At 48.5% G+C, this 23,659-nt stretch overlaps 1 protein-coding gene across 1 annotated transcript in view; it reads right to left on the reverse strand.

The window, feature by feature from the left end:
* DNAH5 (dynein axonemal heavy chain 5) overlaps window positions 1-23,659 on the reverse strand; it is a 4,235,244-nt gene that overhangs the window by 1,341,389 nt on the left and 2,870,196 nt on the right. The window contains exon 54 of the mRNA XM_069613779.1: window positions 6,210-6,363. Coding sequence (XP_069469880.1) covers window positions 6,210-6,363 — 154 coding nt within the window. The remainder of the gene's footprint in view (window positions 1-6,209; window positions 6,364-23,659) is intronic.

Raw genomic sequence — 23,659 nt, forward strand, 5'->3', positions numbered from 1 at the left:
TCCATATGGAGTTGACTGATTTCCTTGAACGCAATGAGTGTACTGTGGGATCTCACTCTATAATGAGACACCTTTAAAGACTGGCTACGTGGTCAGATTATAACTAAAGCTCATGGATCCCTTCGCACTATCCGTCATGCTCTCTTAATGAATTTGGATGCAAAAATATTTGCTAAAGTCATTGCAAATCGCTGATTACCCTTCTTGACCCCTATGGTACATTCCAATCAATCGGGAGTCATACCCACTAGATCTTCTTCCCTGAATCTACGTAGACTGTTCTGGATTATTGCTCAACTAGACCAGAGCTGTTGCAGCGTCATTGGATGCTTAAAAAGTTTTCGACTCAGTCTCGTGGCAATCTATCTTTGCTGTCCTTACGCATCTTGGGTTTGGTCCATACTTTTTGAACTACAGTAAACTTCTCTACACCGATCCTATTGCCATGGTCCAGATAAATCATACATTCTCAACTAAGTTCCCTTTATGCAGAGGTACACGACAGGGTTGCACCCTTTCCCCCTTATTATTTGCACTCACAATTGAACATCTAGCTGCACTTATTCAAACAAAACAGGGAAACAAAGGGATTAGGATTAACAGCCCTCCCCAATTAATTTATTTGTATGCCAATGACTCCTTGTCATATGTTTGTGATCCCAAGGTTAATCTAGCCTCTATTATGAGAGATGTACATGAATGTTCTGTATATTCTGGTTACAGGATAAATAATTCAAACTCCGAACTGTATTCACTCACACCCGGCACAATACAACCTAGTAACTTGTTGGGCTTCCACTGGTACCCTACATCTATTCGCTATCTAGGGGTTGCTGTATCCATTGTCCGCCAATTACTGTATGCCACTAATTATGACCCATATCTGCAGCAGCTGGAAACCAAATTCAAAATTTGGAATAATCTCCCAATTTAAATATATGGGCAGATATCATTGTTAAAAATTATTATTCTACCAAATGTATTGTACCTGTTCAGAAATCTACCTACATGGCCCGTCAGGGCCTTCTTCTCCAAACTACAGTCTATGATCTCCTCATTCGTCTGGAACAATGGGGCGGTAAGAATGAACTGGGTGAAGATGTGTGAACAGTACGACAGTGGTGGCCTCTGAGCACCGGACTTTGAGCTTTACTATTTGGCTGCTCAAGCCAAATACGCTGGATATTGGTTTTCTGACTATTATGATTTCGCTCATCTCCGTGTGGAGAAGTATGCTGCCTCCCTTACTGATCTCCGCTCAGTACTATTTACCGAACGCTACGTGGACTCATGCTCTTTCGATCATCCAATTAGAACTACAATAAATGCATGGTCTAGAATATTCATGAGGCTTGGCATTGATTCCCCCTTACAGTAGTGCTGCTCCCTTGTGGTTATTTCCTGGGATATCTGTGGCCTATGATCTTTCTATTAAGATGTCTTGGGAGTCCCAAGATCAATTAACCCTGGGAGACATGTTTTCGGATGGTAAGTTTGTAACACTTACTGACTTCTTGTCCAAACTGGGTCATGGACCCTTTATGGTTCTCCAATATCATAGGATGCAAGCTGCATTTCGGCATAAATGGCCCTCCTTCCCAGATGAACCGACAACACATCCATTTATCCTGGCCGTCATGTCACCTAAGGGGGTCAGCTGTTGAACCTCCAAATCGTACAAACTGATACAAACGCATACCACTTCTCGCAACTCCATGAAATCTATATGGGAACGGGACTTAGTGTTGTCTATTGATGAGGCGCAATGAGCCAAACGTTGCCATTTTACTAAATCTGTGTCAATTATTGCAAATCTGAGATTAATCCAATTCAAGATTCTGAACCACTTGCATTATACTCCTATGAGAGTGGCTAAATTCTCATTCGAAGTATCGCTTGGTTGCCCTAAATGCCCTGCTGAAAATGCAGACTCTTTCCATATGTACTGGTAATGCCTGCGGATACTAGAATTCTGGAATGCAGCAGCAAATACTATACATGACATATTGGAAATCCCCCTGGCGCTTGCCCCTATCAAGTATCCTCTTGGCGATATAGGGAAGGCCCCCATCAAAACATGCAGGTTGTTCAATATAGTGTGTGCACTGGCTAAAAGAAACATCCTTCAATGCTGGAAATCCTAATCTGCACCTACCCTGAACTGCTGGCTTAAGGATATGATACATGTAAATGAATGTGAAGAAGGTGTTATTCAAACTGTCTCCCACACATGCCGACCCAAAGACATATGGTCACCATTTAGAACTTTTCTCAGCAAATTAGACCATGTATCCTCACCTGAAGCTTGATAGCATTACTGCAATGTGATAGTACTTAATCTCTCCTAGAGATGTCTATACCATGTACTTGAATATGCTGATAATAATATGTACTGTGCTCTTTGTTTTGACCGTCTTATAAATAAAGTTTAAAAAAACAATACAATCATGGACAACATTTCTGGCATATTCAGTAAGGGGTGGCTCTCGACCAACACACACCTATTCAATGCCCTCAAGTTTGCGCATAGCCATAGTTCCCCACTCTGCTCCTAAACGACCACTAATGGGGATACCCATTCCCTGGTCCGAGCTCTCTCTATGATGCCCATGTCACACAGAGCATTTCATTCCTCTTTCACACCTTCATGCAAAACCAATGGAAAAGGTTGCAACCTTGACACAACTGGCACACTCCCTTCCTTCAATACAATCTGGTGCATCATCCCTTTAACCTTTCGCACACCATTCACAAACACAGTCACGTCTTTATCCACGTCTATCATAATACCATTCTCTCCCACATGCAAATCCTGGTCATCTGTGTTGGTATCCAACCGTATGCACAATTTCTTTTGTTCACGCCATCCCAGCAATGTCGCACCTATCTTGGTAACGTATACCTTGCCTTCTTCTTTCCATTGCTCAAATTCCAATATGTTCATAAGTACCCTAACAAGTCTATCTTACCCATATTGTAACCACCAGGCTTTATGTCTAGTGTCATTAGATCCTTCACCTTCCCATAGACTACATTTCATACACCTCTCGCACATCAATGACACCTTTACGCCAGAATATACCATCATTTTCACGCTCCTCCCATTCACTAAGATTTCTACTACCAGGCTCTCACAGTCCTCTTCTGCGCCTTCACAGTGATCCTGTCAATGTGCTCATCCATGTCAACTTCTGACTACTCTTACCCCTCACCACTCACGCACATCACATCTTTCTTGGGCATTCCCTAATTTCCTAGGTAGTTTTTGCAGCAACTCGCAAAATGACTGCACCTCTTAAATTTTGAGCAATTCCCTTTCCGACCTGGACACATTGGAGCCCCTCCAAATGACTCTTATACCCATACCTGAAACATAGTTGCTCTTCAGTCACCCCATTTCTCGTCCCCTTCTGACCAGATTTATATTCTCCTGAAATCATTCTTTTGCATTGCCCCCTTTGACTCTTCTATGTGATCTTATCATCAACACCAATCTTGAGCACCTCTATAGCTACTTCTCTCTCGTCCTTTTTCAAAATGTGTGCTTCACACTCCATGGAGTGCTCTACCCTTTTTACAATGTCTATCACTTCATCTAATGTTCGGGTCATCTTCCAGCCACACTTCTTCCGGTATTTTGTTGTTGCTGCAACGGATCATAAATTGATCCCTTATATGTTCGTCAAATGAGTTCCCAAAATGACATGTTAAAGACAAATGACGAAGTGCTGTAACATACTGCTCTACACTTTTATTTGCTTCTTGATAACACACTTCAAAATTGTATCATTCTAGGAAGGTGCTAGTCTTGGGGTTTAAATATGCATCCCACTTCAATAGAGCAATTTGTAACTCAATAAATATATCTGAGGTCACTGAGTCTGACACATTCGTTAATGTTTCAAACATTCTCTGGCCTTTGTACCCCAAGAAATGAATCAAAAATGACACAATGTGGTTGACTGCAAATCTGCTCCCACATGCTGAACTCTTGTAGTGTAGGAACCCTTGCTTCCTCTGGTGCCACTTTATTTTGGTCAGTCCAGGTGATCCCAAAAATATGGGTGGGCCAGGAACACTCTGCAAGGCCATCTTACAACTCCGTCACCCACGCTGGAGAGATTTATCTGAAATAGGCCTCCCTCTTACTTTTGAAGGAAATTTCCTTTTTGTTTATCCTTATAGTCAAAATAAAATTGCACTTCCCTTCATGTGTCACTTGAGCTTCCAATACGTCACTTACTTCTGATGTCCACAAAAGCATACAGCATCTGCTGTTTACGCTCGACAACCTCTCGGTTGAGCATCCTTAGTGATCCAAGCAGTCCTTTAGAAGAATGAACCACTACACATTCACCACTTGTGCCATCACTAGGGCATCCGTAGCAACAAACTGATACGGTTGCTGAATGGCGTCCGTGCATCACCACCAAGGCATCCATAGCAACCAACGTATGCGGCTGCTAAATGGCCTAACGGCCTGCCCCATAATTCATCCTGTCTCCTTTTATCCCTCACAGCAAGGACTTTGTTATTGCAGCATTACCGCCGCCGCCTCCTGCCGAACACTGTCAGGAATTCTTTGGAAACGATCCGCTAGCAAGCATTGGACCCTCTGCTGGCTCCACTCTGCCGGGGGCTGGCTTCCCCTTCTCAGTTCATCGCCAACCAAATTAGGTCACCTGACACCATTATGGTATGATCCAACATGGAAGTTTAGGTTTGTGCAGCCCCCAGACAGCCAGGCCCTTCCTCCTTCTTTGGCCAATGTCTTCTCCTGGAACCCCCTGTCCTACATTTCAAATACCATATTCCTCATCCTCTGATCATTCACTACCCTTCAAAGATATAACAGTTTACATTATAGGGAGTTCCACAAAGGAATGGGAGTTCTTTGGCCTCATTACGAGGTTGGAGGTAAGGGGTTACCGGCACCGGTAAGGATGCCGGTAACCCCTTACCTCCGTATTCCGAGGTCCCTTCGCGGGAGCCGCTAAGGGACCAGGGCGGGCCCGTTATTAGATCCATCCCCATTCCCATTGAGCCCTATGGGGGCTCAAATGGGAATGGGGAATGGTTCTCAGAATGGGGACTTACCGGGTCCTCCAAGGTTGGAATGACCCGGTAAGTCCCTATTTCGAGAACCCGGACCCGGAATGCGGTAAGGAGGTAGCCATGGTGCTAATAGCACCATGGCTACCTCCTACCTCGTAATGAGGCCCCTTGTCCCATGGGGAGGGAGTCACTCCCTGGGATATGTGCTTTTTCAAACCCCTAGGGAGCGTTTTACTTAGTGGGCTCACGGAAGAAGGGACTTATTTCCCAGATTCGTCACAGCATGTAGGAATTAGAGGTATGTGCGTAGAGGCACTTGCAGATTAGCGGCAAGAACATGTCTTGTGGGTACATAATTTGTCACTGTAACATGGCCTGATCGTCACAGAGGGTTGGGAGTGGCCGTGGGAGTTTGTGCACATTTGTTGAATAATGTCTAGGTCTTGGCCACAGCCACTTCACCCATGATATTTTTGATGATTGTGTCTCTCTCAAGCATGCATTGGACTCACCTTCAGCCCCACTGTCGACTCCTCTAGTTCTCTCAAGGCCATTGATATCAATAATGGTCAGCCACTGCGCTGCCCATTAACGCAGGTCCAGGTATGGTGATGATGCGCCACCTCCTGTGGCCAGGCACTCCCTACAGTGCTTGTTGACCACTGTACAGACATGCCTGTTCAGTACCTGCCAGCACTTGTGGATGTGGGCCACCCTGCAAGCTTTTGTTGCAACAGCATTAACGTTTTGCAGGGAGGGCTTCCAGATTTGATTGCGCTGGCATTGCGAGAGGGTTCTTTGAGCACATTGAGAAAGGGAATAAAAGGAGACACATAGCATGCTGGAACTTGTTGCTTAGCCAAAGGGACCATGTAACAATCACAGAAAGTTTGTAATAAAATGTAGAAACTGGCAAAATACAAATTAACCTTACAGATGGAATGTGTGCTTCATATAAAAGGTGATTTTGAAAAACATTCTAGCATTAATTCCTCTTCAGAAGAGATGACAATGTGTGTATAAAGTTGATACATTTTTATGTATAAATAGAAGTAGCTACAGTTAAAAAAAGGTACTGTGTCAACCAACTGGTGAAGAGGGGAGAGTACATAGACTACTGTTCAACACATGCAATCAGAGAAAAGAAAAGTTACCTCTCCGGATGACAACACATTGTTCATGTATTCCAAGAACGATTCATCTTTGATCTCATTATCAGTAAAAATGAAACTGATGCCTTTGCCTTGCTGTCCTGCTGTCCTATACAAAATCTTCAAGTCTTCCATTAGGTTTGAGGTGTTATACGACCTAAAATTATACAAAAACATAACTTCAATCAATGTACATATTTTGCAATATAATAATTGTTTTATTCCAAATACAGCACATATGTAGTATGCGCAAACGGCATTAGAACCAGACAGTATTCTCTTGCCAGTGATATTGCAGGTATGATTCATGGTGTCTTCACCTCACTGTGTTCCACAGTTGCGGTAAACTAGGGTTTTTCTCCCCTCGCAGGATTCTCAAACTTAGGTGGACTCTCCACTGTGTACCTAAAACGCATTACTGTTGCTGTTCTTAAATGTGGTAAACTAGGGTTTTTCTCCCCTCGCAGGATTCTCAAACTTAGGTGGACTCTCCACTGTGTACCTAAAACGCATTACTGTTGCTGTTCTTAAATGTGGTAAACTAGGGTTTTTCTCCCCTCGCAGGATTCTCAAACTTAGGTGGACTCTCCACTGTGTACCTAAAACGCATTACTGTTGCTGTACTTAAATGTGGTAAACTTGTGCTTGCCGCTCTCTTCCTGTCTGCAGGCTCTCACATCGTCTGTCTCCCCCCCCCACTCCCTCCTACTCTATGGTGCTCTCTATCTCGCCTATCTTCTCTAACTGCTTCTCTATTGACTATCCTGCTCTCCTCACTAAATCCGGTAGGAAAAAGTTTAAAAAGGACATCCTGGTCTCCAACCCAGGCCTCCCTATCGCTGACACCTACACTAGTGCCTGCTCTAAGGAAACTCTCACTGACATCCTCTTTTTTGTGCCTTCGCCTGACCTATGGACCCTTCATATGGTCTCTGTGCTCTCTCCTTTTTCCTCTTCTCACATTAATGGTGGCACCCGCTGGGATGTCCTCTTGGCCCCCTTCCACTCTTCTAAGGCCATCATTAATGTCTACGCTAATGGGACCGGCTTGGTCCAAGGCCCTCAGGCCAACCTTCACCTCTTTGATAGACGCTTCCCTCGCCTCATCAACTTCCTCTCCTCTCCTGCTGTCCCCCCTCCTCTGTCCTCGGCTACCTTGCCTCTACCCTCCCTCCCTGCCCCCTCTCTTGCTCCTTCTTCACCTCCTTCTTCTACGCCTCCGCAGGGCGTACCTCTGATCTGTACCCCTCCCCGGAAGTCCTTCAAGGATGGCAACCTTCTCCACATTGCCACTCTTAACTCTCGCTCTGCCATCAAGCATTCCTCTGATATCTGTCACCTTCTTGAGGAACTGGACCTTGACGTCCTCGGTCTCACTGAGACATGGTTCACAGCCAGCTCTGTCACCAGCTTTGACACACTCCTACCTGACGGTTACAAGATCCTCTCCGTGCCCAGGCCCAACCGTGCAGGGGGGGTGTTGCCCTTATCTTCCCTGAGTGGATTCCTGCCACTGTCACTCCTACGCAGACCTACTCCTCTTTTGAATGTCTTGTCTGCCGACTCTCTCTCTCTCCTAGCCATTCCCTTACCGTGGCTACTATCTATCGGCCACCTGGTCAAATTTCCTCCTTCCTCTCCGAGTGGGCTGACCTCTCCTCCTCACTCCTGTCCACTACCACTCAACTCCTCCTTCTTGGTGACTTCAACATCCACCTAGATGCCTCCTGTCCCCCCACTAGACTCTTTCGTGATCTCTGCGACTCTCTCTCACACTCTATTCTCCCATCTGGGCCTACTCATTCTGCAGGGCACACTCTTGATGCTCTGATCTCTTCTGACCTTCCCCTCTCAGTCCCTATCTCCACTCCTTTCTCCTGGACTGATCACTTTCTCCTATCCTCCCACCTCACCCTCCCTACCCCACAGGCCAAGCCACCCTCATCATTGCCACCCACCTTCTCGGTCATCCGACCCATGAAGCGCGTGTCAGTTGAGGCTTTCGCTGCCACCTTCTCCCCCCCCCCTCCTCCTTTGGCTGACTCCCACCCTGACACAGCCCTCTCCTTGCTCCACTCTGCTATTTCTGATACTCTTGATATCCTTGCCCCTGTCATGAGAATCCGCCTGAAGCCCAAAGCCAAATGTAACTGCTGGTATGATTCGGATCTCGTCACCCTAAAACGCAAGTGCAGGGTGGCAGAGAGGAAATGGCGTGCTTCTTGTTCATCCTCTGACAAACTGGCCTGCCGCCTGCTCCAAAGGCAATACCGTCTCTCCGTTCTCACCAAGAAGAGAGCCCTTATCCAAGCCCGCATCTCTGCGGCATCTAACAATTCGGCCGAACTCTTTAAAATCTGCAAGGAGCTTGCCACCCCTGCTGCAGTCTCTACCTCTCCTGTCCCCTCCCAGGCCCTCTGTACTGCACTGGCCTCTCACTTCATCTCTAAAACTCAGGACATCCTGTCCTCACTCTCCTCCTATCACCTCCCTCCCTCGCTTCCCTGCTCTTCCTCCGGCCCTTCTGCAGCCACCCCTCCTCCCTCCTTCTCTGCCTTTCCCCTTTTCTCTGTTGACGAAGTTTCCAGACAAGTCCGATCTATGAAAGTCTCGTCTAAACAGGTTCACCCCTGTTCCTCCAAAACTATCAAGGACCACATCGACTCCCTGGCTCCTGCCCTGGCTGACTTTTGCAACCTCTCCTTCACCTCTGGAGTCTTCCCATCCCCCCTCAAGCACTCCCTTGTGCACCCTCTTCTTAAGAAACCCTCTGCCGACCCCTCCTGCCCGGCTAACTATCGCCCAATCTCCATCACTCCCTTCCTGGGCAAGCTCCTGGAGAAACTGGCCATCTCCCAGCTTAACCTCCATGCTGAAGCTGTTGGTAGTCTTCATGACCACCAATCCGGCTTCAGAGCGGCCAGAAGCACGGAAACTGCTCTCCTGAACATCCGTGATGACCTGCTCTTGAACCTCGACTCCAACACTCCGTGTGTTCTCATTCTGCTCGATCTCTCTTCTGCCTTTGACACTGTCAACCATGCCATCCTGCTCAACCGTCTCCGCGATAACCTGGGTATCACTGGTCAGGCTCTGGCGTGACTGACCTCTTTCCTTTCCAATCGACCCTCCCAGGTCCAACTTGGGTCCTTCCTCTCTGACATCTTTTTCTCCACCTGTGGTGTTCCCCAGGGATCTAATCTCTCTCCCTGGCTTTTTAACCAGTATCTGGCACTTCTTGCCCATCGCATCGCCGCCCTCTGCCCCAACTTTCAGTGCTATGCGGACGATACCCAGCTCATTTTCAGGCTACCCTCGGCCTCCTCCTCTCCTGCCCTCATCTCTGACTGACTGTCTGCTATCCAGGAATGGTGTGCTGCCAACGACCTCCGCCTTAATGCTAGTAAGACTGAGATTCTTCTCATCGGCACACCCACTCCCTCCTTCCCTGCAGCTCTCTGGCCAGCCTCTCTTGGGCCTCTTCCTGCTCCTACCTGCAAGGCAAAAAACCTTGGGGTCATCTTTGACTCCACACTCTCCTTCTCTCCTCATATATCTGACGTCTCTAAGAAGTCAAACTACCAGCTGCACCTCCTTAGAGGTATTCTTCCCTTCCTCTCCTTCCCCCAGAAGCTCACTGTCTCCTGAGCCCTGGTTCTCTCGAAGCTGGACTACTGTAACAGTCTCTATCTTAATCTGCCTGCCTCCACTCTCCGCCCTCTGCAACTCATCCAGAACAGAACTGCGAGACTTGTCCTTGGCCTCAAGCCCAGGGACCGTATCTCTCCAGGACTGAAATCTCTACACTGGCTCCCAGTGGCTGCGAGGATTAAGTTCAAAACCCTCTGCATTGTCCACAAGGCCTTCTGGGGCCTGGGGCCTAAATACCTCTAACTCTCTCTACCTAAATATCTTCCTTCTCGAGCTCTTTGCTCATCCGCTTCCAACCTCAAGCACCTCAAGACCTTCCTCTTTGCTTCTGCTTTCTCTCCTCCTCTCCCCTGCTGAACTCCTGACTGAAACGGCACTGGTCACCTGGCCACCTCTGATCTCAGGGCCAGGTCCCTTCCTCCACCAGCTGCACACCTGCACTGCCTCCCGGGCAGCACCTGCACTTGGAGGCTTTTTCCATATCCCTACAGTCCCCACCAGCTCTTGACAATTGATGTCTGCACTTACTCCGGCACCTGCCATTAGCTAGCCACACTCTTACCTATTGTTTTACTTATTTATTTTATTTATTCCTTTCTGTTGATTCTATGTATTGCACTGCCCCCTCCCCCCGCTCTTACCTTTTCCCCCTTGCCCTGCACTTGCGCGATCCCAATGTCACCTGGCCTAGTAAGATCATTGTCTTTGTATTCCCGCTGTTCCCCCTCCTTTTCCTCGTCGCAAGGCTAGAGTGAGAATTAATTAGAATGGGGGAAACCACAGATTCCAACACTATTAAAAGGGGCACCCTACAAGGCCGCATATTGCACCAACACTTTTTGTCTCTTTATTAATGACCTGGCAACTGAAGTCAGGATGTTACACGCAGATGCACCAACTTTAAATGGGAAAACGTAAGCATGGTATTATATGCAGATGATGCTGTCTTAATTTCCACAACACTTATTGGCTTGAAGATTCAGTTAGCACTGTTTTCCAATTCTGGCGAAAAAAAAGGAATGGAGATGAATGGGGCAAAAAGTAAATTAGTTGTATGCCGCCCTAAAAAATAACAGTAAAAAAAGTAGACCTTCCGCTGAAAGGAACACAAATATAGGAATGTAAGCAGTTTGTCTATTTAGGTTATAGACTAAATCCAGTGAGCCTCATTACACGTTTGGTGGTATTTCGGCAGTATTAGCACTGGCGGTAATTCCACTGACGGTAATACCACTGATTTGGCTGTTTTTGGACAGTAAGGCAGGCAAATTAACTCCAGCTTCTTGCTTGAGGTGTTTTTTCCACCTTACCTCCAAACTCATAGTTGTGCGGTGCAGTAATATGGAGATCGGGCGATAGTTAGCCGGGCAGGAGGGGTCGGCTGAGGGTTTCTTAAGAAGAGGGTGCACAAGGGAGTACTTCAGGGGGGGGGGGAGACACAGTGGCAAAGGAGTGGTTGCAGGAGTCAGCCAAAGCAGGAGCTTTGATGGTTTAAGAGGAACAGGGGAGAACCTGTTTTGACGAGACTTTAATAGATCAGCCTTATCTGGAAACCTCGTCTGTGGAGAACAGGGGAAAGGCAGAGAAGGAGGGAGGAGAAGTGGTCAAAGTAGGGCCAGAGGAAGAGAGGGGAGTAGAGGGAGGAGGAGAGGAAGAGAGAGAGGACAAGATGTCCTGAATTTTAGAGATGAAATAAGAAAACAGGGCCGTGCAGAGGGCCTGGGAGGGGACAGGAGAGGTAGAGACTGCAGCAGGATTGGGAAGCTCCTTGGAGATTTTAAAGAGTTTGGGTGCCACAGAGAGGCAGGCTTGGATGAGGGCTCTCTTCTTGGTGCAGACAAAGAGCCGGTATTGCCTTTGGAGCAGGCGACAGTCCAGTTTGTCAGGGGATGTACAGGAAGCACGCCATTTCCTCTCAGCCACCCTACACTTGCGTGTAAGGGTGACGAGGTCTGAGTCGTACTAGGAGTTGCACTTAGCGTTGGGCTTCAAGCGGATCCTCATGACAGGGGCAAGAACATCAAGAGTATCAGATATAGTAGAGTGGAGCATAGAAAAGGCTGTGTCAGGATGTGAGTGAGCCGAAGAGGGAGGGGGGGTGAGAAAGTGGCGGCAAAAGCCTCAACTGACACACACTTCATGGGTCAGATAACCTAGAAGGTAGGTGTCAGTGCTGGAGTTGGCTTGGCCTGAGGGGTGGAGAGAGTGAGCTGGGAGGAAAGGAGAAAGTGATCACTACAGGAGAGAGGAGTGGTGAGAGCGATAGAAAGGGGAAGGACTTTAGAGATCAGAACATCCAGAGTGTGCCCTACAGAGTGAGTCGGGGAGGATAGAGAGTGAGAGAGAGTCACAGAGGTCACAACAAATTCCAGAGGAAGGGCAGGAAGCATCCAGGTGGATATTAAAGTCTCCAAGAAGGAGGAGTTGAGTGGTCGAGACCAGGGGGGAAAAGGAGAGGTCCACCCACTCAGAGAGGAAGGAGGATATCTGACCAGGTGGCCGATAGATGGTAGCCACAGTAAGGGAATGGCTAGGAGAGAGAGAGATCCTACAAACAAGGCATTCGAAAGAGGAGTGTAGGCCTGCATAGGAATGACAGAGGCAGGAATCAATTCAGGGAAGATCAGGGCTACACCCCCTCCAGAACGATTGGACCTGGCCATGTAAAGGATCTTGTAGCTGTCAGGGAGGAGAGTGTCAAAGCTCCTGACAGAGCTGGCCGTGGACCATGTCTCAGTGAGACCGAGGGCATTGAGGTCAAATTCTTCAAGGAGGCGGCAGATGTCAGAGGAGTGTTTGACAGCTGAGCTAGAGTTTAGAGTGGCAATATGGAGAAGGTTGCCGTCCTAGAAAGACTTCCAGGGAGGGGTGCAAATCAGAGGTATGCCCTGCGGAGGTGTAGAAGAAGCCAGAGGGGGTGCAGAAGAGGAAGGAGGAGAGGGCAAGGTAGTCAAGGAAGAGAAAGCAGGGGGATGTAAGGAAGCTGTGGTGGGGGAGAGGGGACAGCAAGAGAAGAAAGGAAATTGATGAGGCGCGGGAAGCGTGTATCAAAGAGGAGAAGGTTGACCTGAGGGCCTTGGCCTAGACGGTACCATTCAGGGAAACATTAATGATTATCTTAAAGAAGTGGAAGGAGGCCAGGAGGGCCTCCCAGCGGGTGCCACATTAATGGGAGAAGAAGGGAAAGGTAAAGCAGAGACCATATGGAGAGTCCATAGGTCAGGCGAGGGAACGACAAAGAGGATTTCAGTGAGCGTTTGCCTGGAGGAGGCACTGGTATAGGTATCAGCGATAGGGAGGCCTGGGTTGGAGACCAGGATGTCCTTTTTAAACTTCTGCCTACCAGATTTAGTGAGGAGAGCAGGATAGTCGATAGAGAAGCAGTTAGAAAAGATAGGAGAGAGAGCACCATAGAGTAGGTAGGGAGAGCAGAGCAGTGGAAGGGGATGGTAGAGGATGGTGGGGGAGGGAGGAACACTACAGAAGAACACAGGGAAGGGCGAAGCAGACGAGACCAAAGAAAGACGAGACAGGTAGACAATTGGACACAACGACAGGACCTCAGACAACAATAAAATAATTTTCTAGAGGAATGCTTTGCTAAGAGGCAAGACCAGAAAACAGCACTACTTTCAAAAGGTTTAAATACTGGAAAAAAGCACACCTAAGTGTAGAGTCCTGTATAGTGGGAAAAAAGGCCTAGGTTTCACAATGCAATTTAAATACTTTCACAAATGTCACAGCGATATTCCAGCGTGGCACAGGATAATAATCACAGTATTAATCAAGTGTAGGTAAGGTTGCTATGTGGCAAGGGTATTCAGGGTAGAGTGAGGGCTCTATTCGTTACCCGGGCCACTCCTACCTTATTAGTCGCTGCTGGTTGATGGCTGGCCACTGGCTTCCTCTGCTGACGCCTGCAGACATGATAGGGAGCCGTCTCTGTGGGAACTGCCCTTTGCCTAGGGGTCCTATGCCAGAAGGGCTGCCCTAGGAAGGTCGGTTAAGACCAGGGTCCGGCCAATCAGGGAAGGTGGGCAGCTGGGAGGCGGGAGGGAACCTAAACAGGGAAGTGGATGTCCGGGAGGGAGTGTTGGAGGAGAGGGTGCAACGTGGGGTTGGGGGCTCAAACGAGGCAAAAATTAAATAAAGAAGGCCCAGGAGGGTCTTCAGCGACGATGTAGCTCACCTGCTTCCAGATGGAGAAGAAGCAGGCACTAAGCCACCGCACGTTGTAAGGCCAGCAGGGCAGCAGAGGGAAGCCCAATCAGGGACGGTGGGCGGGCTGGGAGGCGGGAGGGAACTTAAACATAGAAGTGGATGTCTGGGAGGGAGCGTGGGAGGAGAGGGTGCAACGCAGGGCTGGGGGCTGAAACGAGGCAAAAATTAAGTAAAGAAGGCCCGGGAGGGTCTTCAGCGGCGATGCAGCTCACATGCTTCCAGATGGAGAAAAAGTGTTGTAAATTAAGGCTGTCGAGTTAGTTGAATATTAAGAGGAATAATCCAGCAGAGAGAATCCAGGAGAGAGGGATTCCTAATCTGGATAAAGTCATAGAAAACCCACAAAAGGCTGCAACGCAACTACAGAAAGTCAGTGGGCCTCATCACGAGTTGGGAGTTATCTGGACATTATTAACGTCGAGCATTATTGCGTTAACATCAGGATAAGTCGCGCATAGACCACTGTATCATGAGTCGGCGGACACTAGCACACATTCCCAGCATTAACGCTAATACTGCTCTACACAAATAATGCTAATGCCTGAAATCCCAGCCTAAATAGTGTTAGCGCCACTCGGCATCGCGCGTTAACACCGCATGGAAATAGATTGTGGTAATAGCGCGCAGAAAATCCATCGCCGCCGGAATGGGAAACAATGCAGTGGCCATTTTGGAGATCACAATCCATCAAAGATCGGAGCCCCGGGTAGCCATCCAGAGAAACTGAACCAGAATTATGTCAAAAGAGCGTACAAGGGGCTAGTCAGCCCAGGATTGGATCCGTAAACCTAAATTTAGCGAGTCTGAGCTCAATGTCCTTGTGGAGGAGTTGATAGCCCATATGAGGAGCTGTATGGCGCCCAACAAAAAAAAACAAGCTCAAGGTGCTGCAACATCTGGGCCAACATCAGGTGTCTGCAGTTGGCTGTGTCCCCAGCAATGGGGAAGACTGCAGAAAGCGCTACAACACCCTGCGGGTCTGGGTGAGGGGCATCCTAGCCCAGCACTGGACTGACAACATGGCAACCGGAGGAGGATCCCAACTACCACCACCAGAGCTCATGCCGTGGGAGGAGCGGTGCAGCAGCATCATTGACATGGCAGGGATAGGGGGAGTCAGAGGAGCGGAGGCAGGCGCTGCCACGCAGGAGGCCGAAGGTAAGTGAACCCGCCACAATACCAAATGTAATGTGAACAGCCCACCACACCATACCCCAGTGTGTATATCCATGAACCGCGCATTGTGCCTGGGTGCAGTGTGTGGGAGCCACCACAGATACCCACAGGAGCACTCATGTGCCAGTGCACCGAGGCCACCCCTGTGAGCCAGAGCTGTGGGGGGGCCGACAGGGCCCACCAAGGGGGAAGACCCATCCCACCACTCCAAACCGCAGCAGTGCCACGCCACCACCAAGCGCCAAACACTCCAGGGCCACGCCAACAGTAACGGCCCAACCCTCCAGGGGCACACCAACAGCAACAGCCTAACCCTCCAGGACCACACCAACACGAGTTCACAACCCAACAGCCCCACCAGGCAGTACAGCCCCCCCCCAGGCAGGACAGCTGCCCTAGGCAGAACAGCCCCCCCCAGGCATCGCAGCCCCACCCCAACAACCCCTACTGGTCCAGTGGCTGCTGTGATGGTGCGTCTTGACGTCATAGAGGCATGTCTGCTGAGGATTTAGGGCCTTGCCAGAGGACACAATCGGCATGTGAGGGCCAGCAGCCATGCCATAAGGGATGCTACAAAGACCATGGCCAGGGACAATGCCGCACAAGGATGGTGGTGGAGGCATGTACAGCATCCCTCACAGGGTTCGGGCAGAGGGTAAGGGAGCTATGCGAGGGCTCTCTGCATTTGCAGAACAAATGCAGGAAACCACAACCTGCTCCGGCAGCAAATACAAATCCCTGCCTCCATCCCATCTACCTCCGCCACCACCATTGAGGAGTCCCAACAGGGAACCCCACAATGGAGGTCACAGAGCAGGCTACTACAGCGCTCTCCAGAATCTGGTGCCGATTGGAAGCGGCCACGTACCTAGTGATTGGACTGTGCACTGTCGGCCCGAGGGGCCATCACACAGACACATGGTTGTGTGGGGGGAGATGGGGGCTGTGTGCAGGGGAATTGGTGGTGGGGTGACATGGGGGGCTGTGTGCAGGGGAGTTGGTCGTGGGGGGAGGGGGTACTGTGTGCAGGGGAGTTGGTCGTGGGGGGAGGGGGTACTGTGTGCAGGGGAGTTGGTGGTGGGGGACGGGGACTGTGTGCAGGGGAGTTGGTGGTCAGGGGGCTGGGGGGATGGGTTAAGTTTCACATACATTGAAGCCTGTTGAAAACTGACAAAAGGCAAGGACAATCATGATTGTGAACTAGTGTTCTTTATTCAAAATGTGCAGGTTGTATTTTTGTCCAGTCACTGTGCTAAAAATAAATGCCAATCAGTGGACTGTTTGACCAGCCTCCAATCCCTGTGTGCATCAAGCCTCACTCCGGCCACATGGTTCTCTCTTGTCATCATCAGCCTCTTGGGGGTTGCCTGTCTGCATCGGAGGTAGGGGCACATTCCACCTGAGGCAGATGTTGTGCAGCATTTCACATGCCAAGACGATTTTGCCTCCTTTGTCAGGGGCATATATGAGGACCCCTCCACTGCGATCCAAGCACCTGAATCGTGCCTTCAAAAGTCCAAAAACAGGTTCAATGCAGATGCGTGTCCAGCTGTGGCCATGGTTGTAGGCGTGGTCAGGTGGTGTTCTAGGGTCACACAGAGGGGTCATCAGCCAGGTGAGCTGTGGGTATCCTAAATCACCTGCATGGGATGGGATGACGACATCAGGCATTTGTACCATGCGTGGGTCTGCAGATTCAGAACATTCAGCCATAACGCACTGTGGCCATTCCTGTGAGCAGCGCGATCATGCAATGTGTGATGGGTGTCCATCCTTCCGATTTAATACCATGCACTATTTGTCCTGTACATGCACCCTGTGTTGTTGAGGTGGCTGTCCTGTGGCGGCTGACAGTTGACTGCATGTGGGATGGTTGCTGTGGCACGGCTGGACACGGCACTACAGGTAAGGGGGTGCATGGCCACTTGTACTCATTATGAATAGGCATGAACTCACAGTTTGGAGATATAATAGGGTGTAGGAATATTTCCTTCCATTATCGTGCAAGGAACACTGGGAGCCCTATGGGCCGGGTTCCAGCTGCACTGCTCCTTGGATATGGTTGGGCATGGAGTCCCATATGATGATGCTACTGTTATGACTGCCTAATCAAGGGAAGTAGGCATTTGTTTTTTGATGTGCCTATATCACTGGATGATGGTAAATGTTCATTGCACCAACAATTTCGTTTAACAGTTGATGCATGTTTAATACACTAATGGGATACTCTCTCTGTGATGCTCATGTACATGTTTACTCCTCAGTATTAATTTAACACAGTACTTTAGGGAATAGGGAGTGGTATCCTCTCACTTCGGATTCCTATCTGGGGCCCTGGGTGGACTCGCTGTTGGGTGATGCAGTGTGGATCTGCACTGCAGCACATTCCAGGTGCATTCTGGTCATTGTGGTCTGATGTGTAGTTGTGTTTGTAGCAATGTGTGTCCATCACAATGCGTGGGTCCAGGTGTGGTGGCCGTGTGCATGCACTCTTGGATGCCACCTGTTAATGGTGCAGGTGCTGCAGAGGTGTTGACGGTGCCTCCTCTTGCCATGCAATGCTTCCTGTGGCAATACCCCCCGCTTGTTTGCTTCAGCTTAAACATGCATTTTTATTAGGGTTTGTACTCATCCACTTTCCAAGTCCGTTGTCCCCTGCGCCTCTGCATGTAGGCTGGCAGTGTGTTGTTGCATAGCACTATGGAGTCATGGATGTATCCAGGGTAGCGAGCACAGCAGTGGCTGATGTTTAGGTCAGGCCCACAGGTCATCTGCTATTTGAATGAATGGTAGTGCTTGGGGTTCCGAAAGACTGCCTCATGGCCCTGGGGCGAAACCAATGCAACATGGATGCAGTTGATGGCTGCAATGACGTTGGGCACTTGTGCGATGGCATAGAACCATGCCTTGAGGTCATTCACCTGTGCCTGGGTGGTGGGCAGTGCCCTGTGCAGGTTCACATGGCGCTGCAGGGCCTCCAGCGCCTGGCCCAGGACTGCAGTGAATGTCGACTGGGCCATGCAAGGCATCATGGCCACAGAGTGCTGGAATGTGCCCGTCTCCAGGAACTGCAGGACTGCCACCAACTTGAACCGTGGGGGCACCGCTGTGCGGAGGGTAATCCTGCTCCCAATCTCATTTTGTATTGTGGCAAGCAGCTCAGTGATGGTCACCCGATCCAGTCGGTACACAGTTACTATGTGGATGTCACTGAGGGCCCCGGGTGATAGCCTGACCCTGGGGATGGGTGCATACCTTGCTGGGGCTGGTTCATTCTCCTCCTCCTCATTCTCATACAACCCCCCACCCCTGTGCTCCCTGTGCCCTGCCTGGTTGTCCAGCATCTGTAGCTCCAGGAGCAGCATGTAGTACTGCATGTCAAAGCTCCCAGCAGAGAATGGCAGCATGGTGTTGCAAAGTGTGCTTGGGACCTGGGTGTGTCTTTTGTAGCGCTCTGAAGTGCATAGTATGCACCTGTGGCTTTATTCCTGGCACCTAGGTTCATTTACCTCCAGCTGGAGGCTGTGGGTAATTCCAGTTGTATTATCGCCAGTTTTCAGGCGATAATACAGCTGGAAATGGGGTTGTGATAGGTCTGTGAAAATGCGATGTATTGTCGGCGGTATGAACGCTGACTGTAATAACGCCGGTCCCTTTTGGGTCTGGCGCTAATTTTGCAGGGTCTTGATTGGGTGGAGTGGTGTTCCAGGTGGTAACACCGTTACTGCCGCATTTAAGGGCTACCGCCCAACTCGTGATGAGGCACAGAGAAATAAAATCAAAAGCAAGAGTGTGAGAGAGTGGCTCAATGAAAACCGCAAAAAGCTTTCTTTTGAAGCGACTTCGGTACCCAGGAGTATTTGGGAGGAGCTAAAAGAGATCATGAATAATTAGCCAAGAGAGGGTAAAAGAAGACCATCATAAGAAACGTAGTTCTAATCAGGAACATTTGTATAGTGATACTGCAAGGAGACAAGAGAGACATCACTAAAGAAAGCCAGAGTAAAGCACAAAAGGAAACAACAATGAGAAGAGAGACATTCTTTTGGGCGATTTCAAGTTGTAAGTTGTTCATATTAGTGGTAGGGCCAGGTAGAGATAGGTGTGGACTGAGGACATTTGCTTTGGACTTCCTGACGACAGATGAGAACCTTTAGTTATTTTAGTTAGGCAGGTAAACTTCCTTTTGCAATAGGGAAAGATAGGCCTTTTTTCTATAATTTGATTAATTAAACATTAACATGTCCTAAGTGTGTCTGACTCCTTCTAACCCGCCACACCTGCTATGGGGTAATTATAATTGTTTTTTATAATGTGCTAAATACCAGAGATTGGTTTCTAAGCAGGGGATCAGGATTCGAACCTATGTTCCACTGCGTTGTCTTGCTTCCTTGCGTTGCCCCTGAGTTATCCCCCCCTCACCCAATGATGTCCTTCTCTTCTACCCATTCTTCAAGTTTATAGGTTTTACCTGTAGAATCCAATGAAGAGATTGTTCGGTAGTTACTCGGTTCAGCCCTGTTACCGTCTTTAAAAAGGGGGATTATTTTGGTTGTTCGCCAAGACTCCGGAATCGGTTTACAATGTTTTACAGCAATAAACTATGTACAGATGTAGGGTGCCCAAAACATGATATTTAATTTAAATAGTTCAACTGGGACCTTATCTGGGCCCAGTGTCTTCCTGCTATTTTGAGTCTCAATTGCTCTCCTTATTTTGTTGTCATGATGCCTACCCCCGGGGACCCAGACCAAGTCCAGCAACCCCGGAAGCAGGCATCAAGTTATCCTAAGCAAGCCCAACAACCCCTGCTAGGGGCTATTTGGGTCCAGTCCTGGCGCCTATGACGCCAGGCTCATATGGAGAGTCAGTCCTGGCGCCATAGGCGCCAGGCTCATAGATTAAAACTTACCTGATGCAGACCATGCTGCAAACTTACCTGATGCAGACCATGCTGCAAACTTACCTGATGCAGACCATGCTGCAAGAGCTCCAAGCCAAAAGAGGCTTGGAAGGGACTACTTTACTTAGGGACTATTATTACTCGGGCGGGGCTTCGGAGGAATACTTACCTGGGACTTCTTTGGAGGCTATTTAAACCACGCCCGAAGTGCAGCACACGCTTCGCGTTATTCTGCACCCAGCAGCGTAACGCTCACCGTGCCTGCGAGTCTGCATCCTGCCTTCTGCCACGCCCGCCTCGAGTTTGGAGCTCCTAGAAAAAGGGAGAAAGAAGGAGAAAAGGTTAGAACAAGAGCAATACCTTTGATCCTTACCTGAATTCCCGATCCATCGCGCCTTCGAGCTGGAAGAAAGAAGTTATTTTATGCGCGTCGCCTCGCCTGCTGCAGCGCCGCGCTGAACTCACCGGCCTTCGCAGCATCTTCACATTCCACTGCATCCTCCTGCATGTTCCCGCCGCACTCCGGCACCTAAGGAGAAGACAAGAACAGCAAGGTAAGCCAAGGGAATACACAGAGGAATATTAGTTACCCCCCCATAGACTTACCTGATTTTACCACCGGGGGTACTATTCCTCTTCACGGGTCGGCGCAGCTTACACTGCATCTTCGCCAAATCCCGGCCCCTAAGGGGAAACAAAAGGACAGCAAGGTGAAACAAAGGGACTAACAAGGGGAACCCTCCTCACAACAATAGACTTACCTGATTTTACCGCCGGACGTATTATTCCCCGAGACTTCATACTTTCTCTCAGCACCTGAATAAGGGAGAAAGCAACAGGTTACATATTGACATCATTTTATTGAACTGTGTTGGAAAATACAAATCCTTACCAGAATACTACCGGTTGCCACGAGGAACTCTTCATTAGGGTCAAGCTGCAACCTACAAGGAATCGGACAAGAGTGAAAGTCAGGCATTTGAACTCTTACGAACTTTATACTTATGGCGTCTTGCCGGGAATCTCGGAGTCAATATTGCTCTGGAACTCACCAATTCCTTCGAGCCAGTGAAGCAACTGGTTATCAACGCGCCCCTGCGCTCAATGCAGGGTGAAGAGCTCATCTTTTCAAACCATCAGGTGAGACTATAAGAGGGGACATCAAAGGTGATCTGTGGGGAGAACAGCGGGGGTGAGGGGATTTACGCTCAACTCCACGGGTGGTTAATCCCCTTTCTCCATTTGCAGAAGAATATTCCTATGGGCCAAGCAAACGAAGCTAGGTGGGCCAGTCCAGTCCGTCATCTCGGCCCTACGCGTCATATTGGTGGAGACTGCTGCTGTCCAGTTCCGATCAATGCCTCTGTGGGAGCCAGGTGAGCGTAACATTTGTCTAATGAGAGCTGCTCATCTTCTAGCTAGTCAGTACAGAGTACTGAACCCAGCAACGTTGGAGCCAGTGGAGGAAGGAGATCATGATATCACCAAGTGCACTGAATATTATGACAATATACCCCATGTCACAGAAAATGCCCTGGGAGGTGGGTGTGGGGGAGTACTATTCATTGACTGTTCCTCATCAATTGACCACAATCCAGGGGAAAGGCACATTGGGACCGCAGAGGTAAAATTAAAACAGAATGGCATTTTGATGTAGTGGCTAGTGCAAGATTGCTTTTACATTTTCCAGCACAAGTAGCAGAATTAGTAGCGCCTATTGTAGCTCTTGAAATGCATGAAGATGAGGAAATCACAGTGTATTCCATAAACAGCACATGCCATTATTGGACAGGCTCATAGACACACTACAGCTCCCATCGGCCATTGCTGTAGTGAAGTGTGTATCCCACACTAGAGAAGATTTAATGTACTGTTGCAATGAAGCTGCTGACACAGAGGCTAAAAAAGCAGCACATTTTCCAGATATATCTGAATTTGACACACCACCTAATAAGCACATGCGAGCGCACAGCATGATAATGAAAGAAGGCTTTAATTCCTTGCCCATAACACAGATAATAGGATTGCAGGGACGCACGCAACCAGAAGAGTAGGATCTGTGGAAATGGAGGGGATGTTCATTGTCCCCCACCATTGCAATGTGGCGACAGGGCAGAACTGGCCCTGTCCTTTTTTACACAAATAACCAGCTTGACTGAAATGTCTCCCCCAAGAACTTTTACCTGCATAGTCAAAAAACAAGACACATGCTTTTGAGAGAAAGAAACAAATTCTCAATGTTGCCTCGAAGAGTACTACTGTATGCAATTCTCTCCTTCATAGTAGATAGCTACCGTGCTTTCAAGACAAGTAATGTCCTGCTTATTGCTCTATTAGTAGACCCTAAAACAAGGTTAATCTTTGAAGAAATCCTCAAAGCTATAATTGGACAGTTTTTCTAGTAAGGTTCCAACAGCTTGGAAATCGAGGTGAAAGTATAAAAAAAATGGGGTCTTTTTAATTTTGTCAAGTATATGCTTCTGGCACGCAGACGGCATAATGGACGTGACCCCTTACAGCATGTGAACATACCAGCAGCGATGATTGTAGCTGCATTTTTTACTTTCTGCTGTCTCTATTTCTTTATCCTTCTGGCATTACCATAATTGGTCCTCTATAATGTAGCTAAACCAGTGTATACTAACATGACCCCGCCATTCCCATGTTGAATGAAGCAACAACCCAACTTTTCTCTATTGCTACTAGATAGAGGAGAAGATTAAAAAGAAATGCTGACAATTTCCAACACACAAACGCCTGCATGTCTGACTCTGCCCAAATTACTAATAAAATGTGGTATCGGCACATGACCAAGGTAGGGAGAGGGACACCTGATGAGAGCTGCTTTATCTGTTCTCTCATTACCTACTCTATGAGTCCTTCCAGGACATTTGTAATCACAGTAGTACCTGCACTTGATGCACATTGTCTAATCCATTTAGCACTCTGCACGACTAGCGGACAGTTTGAGGGAAGATAGGCTCCCTTACGATGGATGTCTAAAAGCACATTCCCCTAGGAAGATAAATACACGAAAACAAAGGCTATGATGGCTGACCCAAAGATGAAAATAAGACAGTACAATAAGTTTTAGACGGCCCAAATAAAGGAGACTCTGCAACAGTAGATCAAAAAATGTTGCAATGCCCAAATGTTGTAGTTAAAGAGATGGGAGGACTAACGGGATGCTGGGAGAGACCCCAGTTAATAATATATGGACAGTTATACACTTCAGCTGGATGGGTTGAGGGTATGATGGGGTGTAAAGTGCAAGCACTCCTGTCAGTGTAAGTAGAAGTAGTGCAAAATGTGAATGATGAATGCCTCAATTAATGGGCCAAATAGTAAATACTTCTCCCATTGGTGGAGAATGAAGCAGGCCCCCTAACCAGAATTACTGTGAAAAACGGCACATTATGCTTCAGAAATACTGGCCCAGTGAAGGTAGGAGAAAACAAAGGGTATAAACACAATTTTGATGTGACTGGCATGAAACTATGCA

Source organism: Ambystoma mexicanum, chromosome 5p (assembly GCF_040938575.1).
Source record: "Ambystoma mexicanum isolate Mex_15411 chromosome 5p, UKY_AmexF1_1, whole genome shotgun sequence".
NCBI lineage: Eukaryota > Metazoa > Chordata > Amphibia > Caudata > Ambystomatidae > Ambystoma > Ambystoma mexicanum.